The following is a 15,760-nucleotide window of genomic DNA, read 5'->3' as shown; positions in this document are numbered from 1 at the left end:
AGAATAGGCCTGGGTTCTTCCACGTTCCTGTTGTTTGACCTTGGCTAGATCGCTTAACTTCCGTGTGAGTCAGTTTCCTCATCAGTAAAAAATGGGGATGAAACATCCATTTTCCCTTCCCCTTACACTGTGAGCCCCGTATAAGATAAGGATGGTTGGTATCTACCACAGGATTTAATACAGTGCATAGTACACAGCAAACACTAAACAAATACTATCATTATTTTGGGCTGGGGTCTACTAATCAATTACTGAGTGCTTACAGTGTGCAGAGCACTGTACTAAGTGCTTGGGAGAGAAGCAGTGTGGCCTCATGGCTAGAGCACAGGCCTGAAAGTCACAAGGACCTGGGTTTTAATCCTGGTTCCACCACTTGTCTGTTGAGTGACCTCGGGCAAGTCACTTAACTTCTGTGTGCCTCAGTTACCTCATCTGTAAAATGGGGATTAAGACTGTGAGCCCTAAGTGGGACAGGGACTGTGTCCAACCTGATTAACTTGTATCTACCGCAGAGCTTAGTACAGTGCCTGGCACACAGTATAAGTTCTTAATAAAATACCATAAAAAAAATACCATCCAACAGAGTTGGTGGACACATTCCCTACTCACAAGGAGCCTAAAATCTAGAGGTATGATTCTCTGGCTCTGGATTTTCACATCAGCTTATAGCCTGTTTTCTTGCAGGATGCACAACCTTTTCTAAGCCCAAAGAGAAGCTCTCAGATTGGGAGTAGTTGACCCCAGGATACTGAGTCCTCTTGCACTCAACTCCCCTCAGTCTGGGCAAACCACTTTCTAAAGCAGGAAGGCCTCGTCTGGTTTGACAGCAATTCCTGTGATAACGCAGAGAGTGGAGAGCAGATAGCTGCCAAGTCTTTTAACTTCCAAGAGCCAGGTGACCCTGTAACACAAGGTGGGACCTACTGTGCTCCTTGCCAATGGGAGACCAGTCAAGCTGCCCTAAATATAGTCCTCTGCCTACCAGGAAAGGCGGGAGGCAGGGGGGATTGTTTCCCTTGGGCCACAGACCTTGGGGATGGCTTCCGTCAGGCCGTAGCTGGCTTTGTCGCTGACCCACACTTTGTCCTTTGGGCCAAGGTTGGCGCAGATGGTCTTGAGCTCCGTCAGGATGGATTTGTAGGGCAAAACCTGGATTTGGAACTCGGCAGTCAGAGCCGAGTCAAGCAGCAGATGCTCTCTCACATCAGGGGCTTTCACACGATCGCCATCGATGAACAATCTGCAACAGGAGAAGGCCAGGCACCGTCAAGTGCCAGCGAGACGGGGCCAGCAGAGAAGAGAGAGAGCAGGGGTGAGTGAACAAGGAAACCACAACAAGGAGAGGTGTTGAACACGTTGACAAGTGAGAGAAATTCAATATACTAGTTATACTAGTTAGACTCCGTCATTGGTGGCTTGGGCTTTCTGACAACTACCGTATATCTGCAGCATAGAATAACCGAAGCTGCTCTGATCAAAAAAGTAGCGTTTAGCATCACTAATGTCCCTCTGGAACAACATAGAAATCAAGCCAGGCATACCACAGAGGCAAACTTGAGAGATTACTAGGCATGGTCTATGTTATAATAATGAAAATGCCACAGATTGGTATAGGATCTTTCTTCCTACGAAATCAAAGTATTTTAACCTTTCAATTACTTCAATTTGTTCTCACAACACTTGTCTGAAGTAGAGAAAGACGGTTATCATTGTTTCAGTTTTACAGATGGGCATCTAAGGCCCAAAGAGGCTTGCCCAAAGCCACACAGTGAATGAGTGACAATGCTGAGACTCAGAAGCTAGGCTCCTGATTCACTGGTCATACTCTAGATCCTACACCAGTCCATAATCTAGGGTTAAGGAAGGCAGAAAAAAGAAGAAGCAATTATTATTGAAATGGCAGAAAGACCCAATATATTAGTACAGTCCTGCCTTAATACAGGAGGAAGAAAGAAATGATTACATTTGGGGAACACTGTTTACTAGAATGTGGGGCTCAGAGCTGGCAATCAATCAATCAACTATATTTACTGAGTGCTTACTGTATGCACAACACTGTACTTGGCACTTGGGAGACCAGAATATAAAAGAGTTGGTAGATACGGTCCCTGCCCACAACAAGCTTACAGTCTAGAGGGAGAGATATAGTAGGATGACATATGCAGAGAGAACCGCAATCTATTGCAGAAAGGAAACAGCAAAGACTGTGAACTCACCTGATTGTATCAGCTCCTATGAGCGCATAGGAAAAGAACACTGGATTATGTTCCACATCTGCCCCTCGCAGGTTAAACAACCCTGGAAAACAACGAAAAATAGACTATAACACGCTACATTGTGACCAAAATAAAATTACCATTTTGCGGGGGGGAAGAAAAATGGAGGGGTACCACATGGAAAAGCCTTGAGGGGCAACGCAGAAGGAATCTGAGCCCTGCTCAAGTCAACATTCATTGTAGGAGACTTTAACTACCATTGATTTTTGCCACTGGATGGCACCAGAACTATTTCTAAGAATATTTCTCCTAAAGCCCATTGCCTAGTCACTAGTCTATGTTGGAAAATGTGTGTTTTTGGAAACGTATGCGTTTGGAAGCGTGTGTGTACGTTCAAAGACGTGTGCGTGTGTGTATTGGAAAACACTCATTCATTCAGTCGTATTTATTGAGTGCATCCTGCTTGGGAAAGTACAATACAACAATAAACAGTGACATTCACTGCCCACAACGAGTTTACAGGGAGTAGGTGAGTTCAAAAAACGTGTGAGTTCAAAAATGTGCATGTGTATGTGTGTTTAAAAACACTGGCTCTGTCCACCAAACAAGGAGGAGTTCAAACAACCCCTCCTTTCCCTGTGTAGGCTTTGTGGTGCTATGCTGAGCCCGAGGCGTGCAGGAAACCTCCAGAATACCAAAGTTAACAAAAACGGGAATGAGGTCCGGAGGGTAATATTATATGTCTCTTTCCACCTGGGGGTGGGGGAGGGCGGGGGTCCCTAGGCTTACGTAACCAAGTCAAAACGAACCTCCGGGGCATAAAAACTGAAAATACATAAGGACAGCCAAATCGGGACCTTGCTGTTAGGTTTCAGTGAGACTCCGATTAAAAAGAGTTTCCGTTTAAACAGAAAGAAAAGCAATGAGTCATTGCTATTGTCCCACATGAATGAAATCTGAATCTGCAAACCCACCCTTGGAGTTGGCCTGCTCCTTCCGTGCTATCAAGTGTCTCACTCCACAATGGAGTGGAGGGATTTGGTAGGGTTACTTGCCTACTCTGGGTATTAGAAACATTAGGGCAATTAGCACTAAAATTAAGTCCTAAAAAACAAGGCAGGAGTACTCTGAAACACCATATCAGTCTTACTAATCCTCCATTTGGGTTAGCAGGATCAGAGGTATTCATAACAGTCACTGCATAATGTTGATATTAATGGATTTAAGTCAGACACCAGGAAGTTTTCTTGACATGACCACTAATTCTGGTGTACTGTACACTCCCAAGCACTTAGTACAGGACTCTGCACATATTATGTGCTCAAGAAATAACACTGATTGATCGATTGACTAGTTTCTGAAGCATGCTACCAAGAATGAATGTGGAGTCTCCTCCTCTGGTGATTTTTAGAGAAATGGGGCGTCTTATCCAGAGAGAGGCAACATCACCATTATTATTATTATTATTATTATTATTGTTATTATTATGGTATTTATTGAGCACTTACTAAGTGCCAGGCATTGTACTATGCAGTGGGGTAGATACAAGCACAATCCCTGTCCCGCAAAGGGCTCACAGTCTTCATCCCCATTTTACATATGAAGTAACAGGTGCAGAGAAACCTTAAGTAAGTGACTTGCCCAAGGCCATACATTAGACAAGTGGCGGAGCCGGAATTAGAACCCATGACCTTCTGATTTCCAGGCCCATGCTCTATCCACTAAGCCACACTGCTTCCCCTAAAATTAACTGTGGTATTTGTTAAGCACTTACTCTATGCCAAACACTGTACAAAGCACTGGGGTGGATACAAGCAAATTGGATTGGACACAATCCCTGTCCTGAAAAAGGATCACAGTCTTAATCCCCATTTTTCATATGAGGGAACTGAGGCACACAGAAGTTAGGTGACTTGCCTAAGATCACACAGCAGACAAGTGGCAGAGCCGGGATTAGAACCCGGGTCCTTCTGACTCCCAGGTTTGTGCTCTATCCACTAGGCCAAGCTGCTTCCCGTCAATAATACGTGCCAGTGCATCAACTAGTAATCATGGTCGTGTTCTCTCACAGATCCCAAGTAAGGTGAAGTTCTTAATGAGCATCTGCTGGATGACCGCTTGGTGTCTTTACAGTTTCTTATTTCCTGACTACACCCACCGGCGCACTGAGTAAACTGATTTCTGATGAACAGAAGCAGAGATCGGGTAAGACACCCTACGGGCGAAAACAGAGTACTCACATGCAATCTCATCCAGGGCTGTGACCACAAACCACAAGACCTTTCTCTCAGCCATTTTCACCCGAAGTTCAGCAATTTTATCTTTCCAGGCAACACCTAAAATAAACAAATGGGATTTACAGCTTTTGGGGTGGCTCGAGGCTTTGAGGGAATCTCTTGGATCACGATGGACTCTCTTCTCTTTAGCCGGACTCCCTTGAGCACTCAGAATTGCAATCGGGACCTAGCCGGTGCCCCACAGTTGCCACCCAATGGAATGAATGCCCGGATGAACGAACAAACCAAAGAACCAGACGACTGCTGCAGCTGATACTGTCCAAATTTTTCTAGCACGCAGCAGGGGGATCCCAGAGAGTTCCCCATCATACATGTCCCTTGCATGGCACTCCTGTATTTGTTTAATGTGCCAAATGTATAGGCAGCCCGCTTTGCCCCCAGGTTAGACGTGCATAGACATTTTTGGCCCCACTCTGGATTGTTGCAGGGACACCTGGAAGCCACTGCAAACAGAGAAGCAGAAGTCTTCTCTTGAGGAGGAACTCTCATGGGGAGGTTGCTCAGTAAGCTGGTGAGAAAGAGTCGCAGACTCATCATGATTGGCTATGTAGTAAGTCCCAGGCCCAACGAACAACTTCCTAGGGACAGGGATGCTTTGTATCCCTTCCAATTGGCAATCAGGCATTTGGTAGCTAGACAAAGAGAAGATTGCCTGGCTTTTGTCACCGTGTGCGGTTCAAGGCTTAAACGGAACAGACATTTGGCATCGAGAGTCGACTACCCCAAGCACGAGGGCTATTTGCTGAAGCCACGGTCTCAATAAAAAATCTGAAGCACGCAGGGAAAGGATGTTTGACTGACCCTGTGCTACCAGGCTTGCATGCCTGGTCTCAAAGTAACAACCACACTGGGGTGCACAACAGAAGGAAAAATGTGCAAGCTGCCTCCACGAATGAATGATGCTTTGAAGATCCGCTCTGGAATGCTTTTTCTAAAGTTTGCCAAAATAGGGGCAGAGGAGTATGGCCCAGCGTTTCTCAGACTGTTCCTTCCCAGGAGACCTTTTGAGATCTGATTAAACCACAGGGATCCTCTTGGGAAGCTCTCTACATTTCACAGCGCGCCCTCTCAAGAGGTTCACCCGAGGGCCTCCCCCTGCCTCTAAGCCCTCAGCTGTGCCCCTTTCCTCTCTGCAGAGTCCCTTCCATTCACTTGCCAGCCAAAATCATCTACTGATATGCCACGTGACCTAAGGAGTACTGAAAGAAATCTTCAGCTCATGATCTAGACTTTAGAAAAGAACAAAAAATAGTGGACCAGGGGGAGGAAAGAGCTGAGGAATTTGGGATCCCATCCTGGCTAAGGCATGACTCAGTGATCCATACAATACAAGAGAAAAGTTGGCTTTATTCGCCAAATACCTGGGTGAACACAGAAGGGGAACGATGTGGAAACCTCGATGTTGGGCCTCAGTCATGTTGTTTTCAGTTGATAAATCAGAGGAACCACAACATCCAGCTCAGTACTAATAAACACTGCCTTCAAAGTAACAAAGCCATTCGAACGAGTTTGGTAAGAACAAACTAAGCCTAATTAAATGGCATTACCAGATGAATAAGATCATAACTTTAACTGAAAGCTACACCATGCCAGGTGATACAAAAATCTCACATCACTTCAACTCTGAAACAAGGAAGTTTAATAAACACAATGAGATGGAGAAGTGTCATGAAACTCTAGATCAATCATGGCTCATCCAATTCCACTCACCTGTATAATTTAGGTCCAGAGGTAGCAGAGGCTTACAGGGTCTTAGGGGACGGTTGACCCAGATCTTATCAATGAGGTTATCTTCGACTGGTATGAGGTAATGACCTGCACTTCTGAGAACCCTGGACATCTTCTTCCACTGATCTACAACAACACAGGCCACAGCCGGGAATGCAGATTTTAGCAGACATGTGGCATCCTCACCACTGTATAATTATGTGTTTTTAGTAAATGCTTTCTCTGTGCTAAGTTCTGCGTTAGCTACAAAATAATCATTGCAGACCCAATCCCTTTCCCTTAGAAGGCTTACAAACTAAAAGGTGGGCGAGGGCAGATACCTATTGCATTTTATAGATGATGAAACTGAGGCTCAGAGAAGTTAAGAGACTTTCCCACATTCACTCAGCGGGCCAGTGGCAAAACTGTGATTAGAACCCAGGTCTCCTGACTCCTTCCCAGTTCTATGTTATTTTCACTTGGCCATGCTGCTGACCTACAGAGCAATTTAGAAGGAAGAAAGGGCTATGTCCAATTTAAAACTACCAGAACCTAAATCAGAACACAGACCAGAGTATAGAAAACTTCCTAACCTGCTGGGATGATCAAGGGGTCCACACCAACCTTGGACCCCTCCGGGAGCACGCTCACAAGCCAGTCTTCTTGAGTCGGAGTATCTTTCAAACCTGTGAGAGGAAAGATAGGCAGGAAATAAGTCACAATGAGAATCAAGCTGAGGATCCCAACTCAAAGATGACGATTCATACAAATGATCATTGTTTAAAACTTTGGGGCATCCCACTGGGCCTGAGAGAATTTCTATAATACTACTACTAATAATAATAATAGTAATAATAATGGTATTTGTTATTTGTGAGCCACCCGCTGACTCACCATCAAGTGAAGACCAGATAGGAACAACTTTTCATGGTTCGCTCTCCACTAGGGCTAAGCTTTGAAGTCATCGGTTGCTGTGTACTGCCAACTGTGGGTACCTCATAGTGCCTCTGTCCTGACGGGAAAGTACTGAGGTCTAAGCAGCAGAGAAAGCATATTTCACAGGCACCACCCCTTGGCCAATAGCCAGTGGCAACACTAGACCTGAATGGAGGACCTTAGTGCTATAGGGAGGAAGGAAGTTTAGGAACAGTTAATTCTATCTGTTTCCAGTTTATAATTAGTTCGCTTTTGAAAATAAACTCCAACTAGAATGAGGAGTAGAGTTCATCCAAAACCACGTGGTGCACTCCAGCTTAATACCTCAGAAGACTGCTTTGTTTTTTTGGTTTTGTTTTTAAACAAGTCAGGATTAGCCAAACTCCTTAGAGGGCAGGGAATACAATATTCAGACAAAGCCAGACAGCAAGGTCATGTGATTTCCAGGACGACTGACTCGGAGGAAAACCCCTTGGTGACAATCCAGGGAAGAATTTGTGATATCAAACCAGCGAGCACTATATCTGTGCTCTAACCACAAAGAGATAAGACTGGGGCAGAGAAGAACACTCTGGGAGATGTTCTAGACATTTCAGGGTGGTCACTGGGTCGAGTGCCAAGTCCCCCTCTGACTTACTGTGGAAATCTGGAGGTTATGCTTACCCCACTGTCCCCCACCCCACTGCTTCAAGAAGAGACATAGGAAACATACCCAACTATGGGGTTTCATCTCTCACTCATACATGCAACAGTCTCCGGCTTCCCTAGAGACTTTTCAAATTCTACGTGCTATAGGAAGTCCTTTCTGGATCCAACGGGGAATAATACATTTCTCCTATTTGCAAATAACTTTCCCAACTCACCTCACCTTCTCTGATTTGGATCGTCGAGGTTTCCACTCTGTAGACTCCACCTGACCTCATGAATCTCTCTTGCAAGAGAAGGGCACTCTCCTACCAGGCTCCCGAATGTCACTGAAGGAGTCACATGACTGAAAGCATGTGGAAAGTAATAGCTCACTTTCTCTAGACTATAAACTTATGGATGAGGAAAGTGTCTACCAACTCTGTTGTAGTGTACTCTACCAAGTGCTTAGCACAGTACTCTGCACATAATAAGTGCTCAATAAATACCACTGATGATGATGACAACGATAGCTGGGCCTTGGGATAACCTGACCTTCTTCACGTTGCCCCCTCTCCTCAGAATTTAGGTCTTTTTTCTGTAGGAGCAGAACTCTTGTTAAAGAGTTAGAGAAGCAGTGTGGTTTGGAGGAAACAGAATGGAGCTGGGAGTCAGAGGACTGGGGCTCTAATTCTCGCTTTGTCAGTTGTCTGCTGTGTGACCTTGGACAAGTCACTTAACTTTTCTCTGCCTCAATTTCCTTATCGGTAAAGTGGGGATTAAATCCTACTCCCTCTTACCTAGACTGTGAGTCCCATATGGGACAGGGACTATGTCCAATCTGATTATCTTCTATCTACCCCAGTATTTAGTACAGTGCTTGGCACACAGTAAGTGCTTAACAAATATCACTATCATCATTATTGTTTTTTACTACTAGATTGCCAAATTTTCAAAGGCAAGGACCAGGTCCTCCTGGAATTTAGTACAGTGCTCTTTTCCTGAGGTCACTTAAAATATCCTTATTGACTGACTGTTTGCTGCTGCAGTGGTAGTACCAGACTTTACAAGGAGAAGCATCTTTCTACTGAAAACCAACAAACCGGGAAGTGGAAGTTCTCGTTTTTGAGGAAAGTCAAGACCCAGAGACAAAGGAAAAAAAAAACTTTCTCCGTCTTCCATTATCCCTGCAGGAGATCCCCCATCAGCCTCCATGCTGACAGGCAATTTATCTGTCCACTCTCAGCCCAGCCAAGCACCCTGCCCACTCAAACCTAATTATTTTAGGGAGGCAGGGGCTACTTACCCAATTTCATGAGAGTCCAGTTGTTGTCCATCTGTTTGGCAGCCTGCAGGAAGTAGCGTCCGTCTGTCCACATGGCAGCATGCTGCTCAGTGATGATGGCCGTGCCTAGGTATGGGTGCAATAAAGACAGTTGAGGAACACAAGATGACAGCAGTGCTGCGTTAAACTGCTGTGCAGTGTTCTTAGAATTTCTTATAAATAGAAATCCCAGCAAGAGGAAGGATGGATAACCACCCTGCTTCTTAGCTCAAAGATGGAGGATCTTGGAACCAAAACCATTCAACTCTGGGACATCAGGGAACAAGGGGAAGAAGAACCCACAGTCCAGAATTCCTCGGAAACTGCCTCAAGGAAAGAACACAGGGCACGGCCTGCACTGAGTTAGGGAAGACAGTGAGAATTAGTAAAGTTCACCCTGGCCTGGAAAGACACTTGGAATTTGAAGGAGCGCATGGCCTGCCTGAAGCAAAGGGCAGAGATCCTTGGAATGGCTTTCCAAAGCCAAAGAAGCAGTGGCATAACTAGGGTAACCTTCAGCCAGGGCCAACATCGGATATTTAGCTATCGAGAAGTGAGGAAAAATTGCCTGGGCTCCCCCATGCTGTTCTGTGTGACTTTGTTATGTTACCTGCCTGCAAGCAACATAACACCAAGTCACCACATTTTTCAAAAGTGCTTCTTCACCAACACACCACTGCTGCCCTGCATCTACCTCCCTAACCACCACTTCAGGCTCCAAGATCCTGACTGAAGCTAAGGGATCACCATACACACAAATCCACATCCTCAACACCATTCTCTCCACTGAATTTTTTTTTAATGGTATTTGCGAAGCTCTTACTATGTGCTGGGGTAGATAACAAGGTAGAGGTTGGAGATAGTCCCTGTCCCACACAGGGCTCACAGTCTTAATTCCTACTTTACAGATGAGATAACTGAGGCACAGAGAAGTTAAGGGACTTGCCCAAGGTCACACAGCACATAAATGATGGGTCAGAATTAGAACCCAGCTCCTCTGACTCCCAGGCCTGTTCTTTTTACATTAGGCCACACTGCTTCTCAATTCAACTAAATTTGACTCCCTAAATCCTCTATCCTTTCACCAATCTCATACTACCAACTTGAAATCCTGGATCAATCATTTGTATTTATTTAGCGCTTACTAGGTGCGAAGCACTATACTAAATGCTCGGGAGAGCACAATACAACAGAATTGTATTATACAATTACTCTTCCCCTGTTCAAAGCCTTATTGAAGGCACATCTCCTCTAAGAGGCCTTCCCAGACTAAGCCCCACTTTTCCTCCTCTCCCACTCCCTTCTGTGTGGCCCTGACTTGCTCCCTTTGCTCTTCCCCCATCCCAGCCCCACAGCACTTATGTACATATCCAAATTTTATTTATTTGCATTGATGTCTGTCTCCCCCACTCTAAACTGTAAGCTGATTATGGGCAGGGAATGTGTTTATTGTACTATACTTTCTGCACTTGGACCTGTACCCTTAAAGCCCCAGGGCACTCAGATTCATATCGTTATTCCCTGAACTGTCCCCTATCTGTAATGCCACTTCCCCTATCTGTAATCTATTTGCAAGATCCTTCTGAACAGGGATAGTGTCTACCATCTCTATTGGATTCTACTCTCCCAAACACTTAGTACAGTGCCCTGCACACACAGTAAGTGCTCAGTAAATACCACTGATTGATTGACCATTTCCCTGCTGCCACCATCTTTGAGAAAGGCAGGGTGGCTACCACCTTAGTGTAGGCCCAGAAGCCACCAATTTTGTGAGGGTCTACAGTGCCCTGAGCTGACTGCTTACTTTGCTTACCATCTGAAGCCGCCCCTGCCTTGGATTCTGAAGGCTTCTGTTTATTCTCTGCATTTGGAGAAACAGCTTTATATATGCCACAGCAATGAACTTCAACTTCAACCTCACAGTCCTCTCAGAGGAGTCTTCATTTCTTTGGAACTGTTCCAGGCAGGCCTGGGATACACTATTCAACTACAACAGCATCAGAAAGGACCTCAACTTTTGTGCAGTAAATTGGTAGAACACTAGGTTCTGCTCTCTTCGTAATCTTGGTTCATTTGTGAGTGCTGCATTTAGCAGGTTTTAAACTGCCCGGAATCACACAGAATGGGCCAAAACAGATAGTTACGAGAAAGCCACTGACGACATTTGGAAAAGGAGACAATGATGCAATTACCAGAAAGCCATGCCCCTTGTCGTTATGTTTTCTTAAGTCACTGGATTTAAATGCTAAATTTTTCTAAGGCTTCAAGTCCAGAGACTCCAAAAGAGCAGAATGCTTCATTTTCTAAAGACTAAGAGCGAGGAATGAATGGGGTTTATCATTAAACTTTCTGTCGATAACTCAAGTGCAAATGAACAAATAAGCAGACAGGTCCTAGAAGAATTATATTAAACAGTTAACAGGATTGCTTTTACGAGCAGTCAGCAAGGGAGAGGAGGGGTTCATGGAAGGGTGAGCTTAAGGAGCGCAGAAGAGTTCAGGGCACATTGTCAATCTGCAGAGGCTAAATGGTGAACGTCTGGTTTACATTTTCTCTTGGTCCTGTATTACAGGCGGAAACTTGGTCCAATTCCTGTCAGAAGAGAGAAAAATCTGTGCGAATGAGGACAGAGGTTAGGGTAACCTACCCGCAGAGCCATCAAATCCAGACACAAAGGCACGTCTGCAGTCACAGGGGGCTATGTACTCACTCTGAAGGAGAGAAAAAACCCATAATTAGAGATCACAACAATACAATGGACAACACACAACTTCTTTGGCCTCCATTTCCTTTCTCTGAGACACTCCTGTCTTTCCCGTGACAGAAGAACTTGGGTTCTGCCCCAGAGGTAGCTCTTCTACGAGAAAAGCAAAGAGCCCCTGCCCCACGGACGTTTGCTGTTTTTACTCTAATCAAGATCAAATCAACCTTTATTTAGCCATAGAACTTCTCTACCACAAGTCTCTCTAAATACCAGAGTGTTTCTGGGTTGGCTGTTGCTGACTTTCAGAGTAACCACCAACCTCACACATAAATCCTTTCCTTGACTCAATGAAGCAAAGTGAAATGGTTTCCCACACATGTTTCTTGAACCAGAAAGCTGCAGGAGAGACAGAATTTTTTTTTTTAGTTAGAAATCCCAAAGACCAAATCTGAATTGTCACGCATTTTAAGGATGTCAAACAAAACCACTTGCCACATGGCTTGGTGGGTTTCAATTCTCAAGCAACCAATGCGGTGGAAAGCAACTTCTGACCTCTAAGTAGGTAATTTTTAACAGTCAATTCAACCCAAGTTATTGCAACAATGTCATCCCCTTTATGTTAGGAGTTTCAGTTTCTCATCATCAACAGTTTTAATTGAGTGCTTACTCTATGTGGAAAAAGGTGCCTGGAGTATTCAAAAAAAAGGAGACAGAGAGGAGACACAGTTCCTGTCCTCAAGGAGCTTACGATCTATTGGGGGAGTCTGGGAGACATAAATTGCATAAAAATAACAGGAACATGAGAAAAACGACTGATGACCCTGAAAATAACAAAAGCACAAAGTGGAATAAACTGACACACACATAAATAAGTGTAAAGTGTGGCAGAAGGGATAATCATGACCAAGGTTGTGGGTGGGATGGTTACTCATGGAATGCCACCTGGAGGAAATGTCTTTTTAAAAGGGCTTTAAAGTGTGGGAGGGACACAATTTGGCAGATTTTAATGGAACAGGAGTTCCATGCCAGGGGTAGGGCGTGGACAATGGGTCGGAGCCAGGAAAATGAAGATCGAGGTAGAATTAGAAGGTTAGCTTGGGAACAGTAAAGAATAAGGACCGGAGTATGGTGGGAGAAGAGAAGCAGCATGGCTTAGTGGAAGCAGCATGGGTTTGGGAGTCAGAGGCCGTGGGTTCTAATCCCAGCTCCACCACTTATCAGCTGTGTGACTTTGGGCAAATCATTTAACTTCTCTATGCCTCAGTTACCTCATCTGTCAAATGGGGATTAAGAACGTGAGCCCCATGTGTGACAATCCTATTACATTGTATCTACCCCAGCACATGGAACAGTGCTTGGCACGTAGTAAGCGCTTAATAAATACCATTATTATTATTAGAAGAGAGTGGCAGGATAACATGGAGACACCTCCAGGCAAGTTTGATTCCAACATCTAGGCGTTTGCTGATACAGAGAAATGGGCAGCCATTGGCGGTAAGGTGAGGAACAATGTGTTCTGAGAGACATTTTGGAAAGATGGACTGTGCAGATTAGAGAGAAGAGGTTGAAGGAAAGGAAAATCAATCAATTCATTGAGTGCTTACTATGTGCACAGCACTGTACTAAGAGCTTGGGAGAATACAATATAACAATTAGCAGACATGTTCCTCGTCCATAACAAGTTTACAGTCCACAGAAACCAGCAAGATAGCTGTTGCAGTTAACTGCCCTGACAGGAGGTATCCCATTCCCAATGGGGAGATTTTCCCATTACTAGGATTAAGTATTATACATAGAATTTACTGGCTTTCTTCTTAAAACCTTCAAGACAAAGGCTGAAATGCTGACCACATACTAACCCCAGAATCTGTTTTATGGATATGAAAATGAACAAGAAGCAGCAACCTTTAGACAGATTAAGCATTAAGCAGATTAGCCGTCACTGCATTACTGCTACGTAAAGTTTAGGGTCTAGGTGCCAGATAACCTCCTGCCTCTGGATTTGAACTGTTCATCGAAAAGCTAAAATGGAAAAAAAATAAAAGTAAGTTCTGGATTCCCATCTCACAACCTTTCCAGAATGAAGCAGCAGCAAGTACAGTCTATGTGGTGGTAGTAATAGTATTTATTAAGCACTTACTGTGAACTGATAACTGTGCTAAGTGCTGGGAGAAAATTAGACATGACACCTGTCCCTTGGAGGCTCATAATCTAAGAGGGTAAGTGGGGAGAAGGGACTGGAGACAGACACATCAGGAGGGATGAAACATTAAAACACAACATAAACGAACAGCATAGGCCAGGGAGCAAAAGGGCCTAGTTTCTAATCCAGGCTCCTGAGTGACCGTGGGCAAGTCACTTAACTTCTCTGTGCCTCAGTTACCTCATTGGTAAAATAGGAATGAAGACTGTGAGCCCTATGTGGGACAGGGACTGTGTCCAACCTGATTACCTTGTATCTACCCAAGTACTTAATACAGTTTGATCTTGTGGGAGGGAACAGTTGTTATCACCAGGTCAGCACACACTGAGCATGTCTGGCAGCAGGGAATTCAGCAGTTACCATGGGTACCTTTCTCGGCAGGGATGGAGGAGCCTGGGAGAGCATAATACAACAGAGTTGGTAGGCACATTCTGCCCAAAACAATCTCATAGTCTAGAAAGGGGAACTAGACAATGATATAAATAAATGACAGATATGAAGATAAGTACTCTGGGGCTGAGGGAGGGGTGAATAACAGATGCAAATCCTAATTCAAGGGTGATGCAGAAGGGAGTGGGAGAAGAGGAAATGAGGGCTTGGTCGAGGAAGGCCTCTTGGTGGAGATGTGCCTTTGATAAGGCTTTGAAGGTGGAGAGAGTGGTTGTCTGTCGGATGTGAAGAGGAAGGGTGCTCCAGGTCAGAGGCAGGACATGGGAGAGAGGTTGATGGTGAGACAAACGGGATCAAGGTACAGTGAGTAGGTTGGCATGAGGGGAGTGGAATGTGCAGGCTGTGTTGTAATAGGGAAGCAGCAAGTAAGGTAGGAGAAGGCAAGGTGATTGAATGCTTTAAAGCAGTGATGAGGGAGAGGGGGAGAGGGAGAGAGGGAGAGAGGGAGAGAGAGAGGGAGAGGGAGAGGGAGAGGGAGAGAGGGAGAGGGAGAGGGAGAGGGAGAGGGAGAGGGAGAGGGAGAGGGAGAGGGAGAGGGAGAGGGAGAGGGAGAGGGAGAGGGAGAGGGAGAGGGGGAGAGAGAGAGAGAGAGAGAGAGAGAGAGAGAGAGAGAGAGAGAGAGAGAGAGAGAGAGAGAGAGAGAGAGAGAGAGAGAGCGCATCACCTTCACCACCCTCAAAACTCTTCTTTCTCCAGCCAGGCTCTGTCATCTCCTCCTGCCCAACCAAGAAAAACTGGGATCTAATAAACATGCTTTCAAAACTGAGATACTGTGAGCTCTCACTCACAAGGACTGATGCCTATCACAGAGGATGAGGATGTTGGTGCTGATTGATTAGAACTAAGGCTAGGGTCAGAGATCAGCCAATCTTGCCATGACAATCAACAAATTTCCAGTACAAGACTGCAGGAAACCCTCCTCTAAATTTCTAGGTCAGAATGTAAAAGTCTAACAATACCCACGGTTCTGCTTTTCCACGCTTGACAAGGTATTTAGCCCTTTAGAAATGCGGAGGGGAAGATAAGTCTGGGGACCGAGAGGCCCAGCTAAGCAGGGGGCATGTTATAGACAATACAGCCTTCAGTGGCGAGGGGGAAATGCTATACAACCAGCATCCCTGAGCTCTGCTTTTATTAGGCCAAACTATACCCATTTCTGCTACAATCACATCTGGGCTAAACTTAGAACACCCTGACGTAACAAAAGGAAAAATAAACACGAGCACTGCACCTGCAAGCTTTTAAATTGGCATCTCTAGCTGAAAGAGTAGAGGTTTTGGCTTGGATTTGAGTCCTTTT

At 45.0% G+C, this 15,760-nt stretch overlaps 1 protein-coding gene across 2 annotated transcripts in view; it reads right to left on the bottom strand.

Moving 5' to 3' along the window:
• The window catches only part of XPNPEP1 (X-prolyl aminopeptidase 1), a 43,526-nt gene that overhangs the window by 13,853 nt on the left and 13,913 nt on the right, over positions 1 to 15,760 (bottom strand). For both annotated transcript variants that reach the window (XM_038757933.1, XM_038757934.1), the window contains exons 4-10: positions 11,752 to 11,815; positions 9,087 to 9,191; positions 6,814 to 6,906; positions 6,224 to 6,367; positions 4,457 to 4,552; positions 2,217 to 2,298; positions 1,030 to 1,240 (exon numbers count right to left, since the gene is read on the bottom strand). In XM_038757933.1, the coding sequence (XP_038613861.1) occupies positions 1,030 to 1,240; positions 2,217 to 2,298; positions 4,457 to 4,552; positions 6,224 to 6,367; positions 6,814 to 6,906; positions 9,087 to 9,191; positions 11,752 to 11,815 (795 nt within the window). The remainder of the gene's footprint in view (positions 1 to 1,029; positions 1,241 to 2,216; positions 2,299 to 4,456; positions 4,553 to 6,223; positions 6,368 to 6,813; positions 6,907 to 9,086; positions 9,192 to 11,751; positions 11,816 to 15,760) is intronic.

This window comes from Tachyglossus aculeatus, chromosome 16, assembly GCF_015852505.1.
Source record: "Tachyglossus aculeatus isolate mTacAcu1 chromosome 16, mTacAcu1.pri, whole genome shotgun sequence".
Lineage (NCBI taxonomy): Eukaryota > Metazoa > Chordata > Mammalia > Monotremata > Tachyglossidae > Tachyglossus > Tachyglossus aculeatus.
The sequence above is the reverse complement of the archived record's forward strand: the minus strand, read 5'-3'. Positions and strand labels throughout refer to the sequence as shown.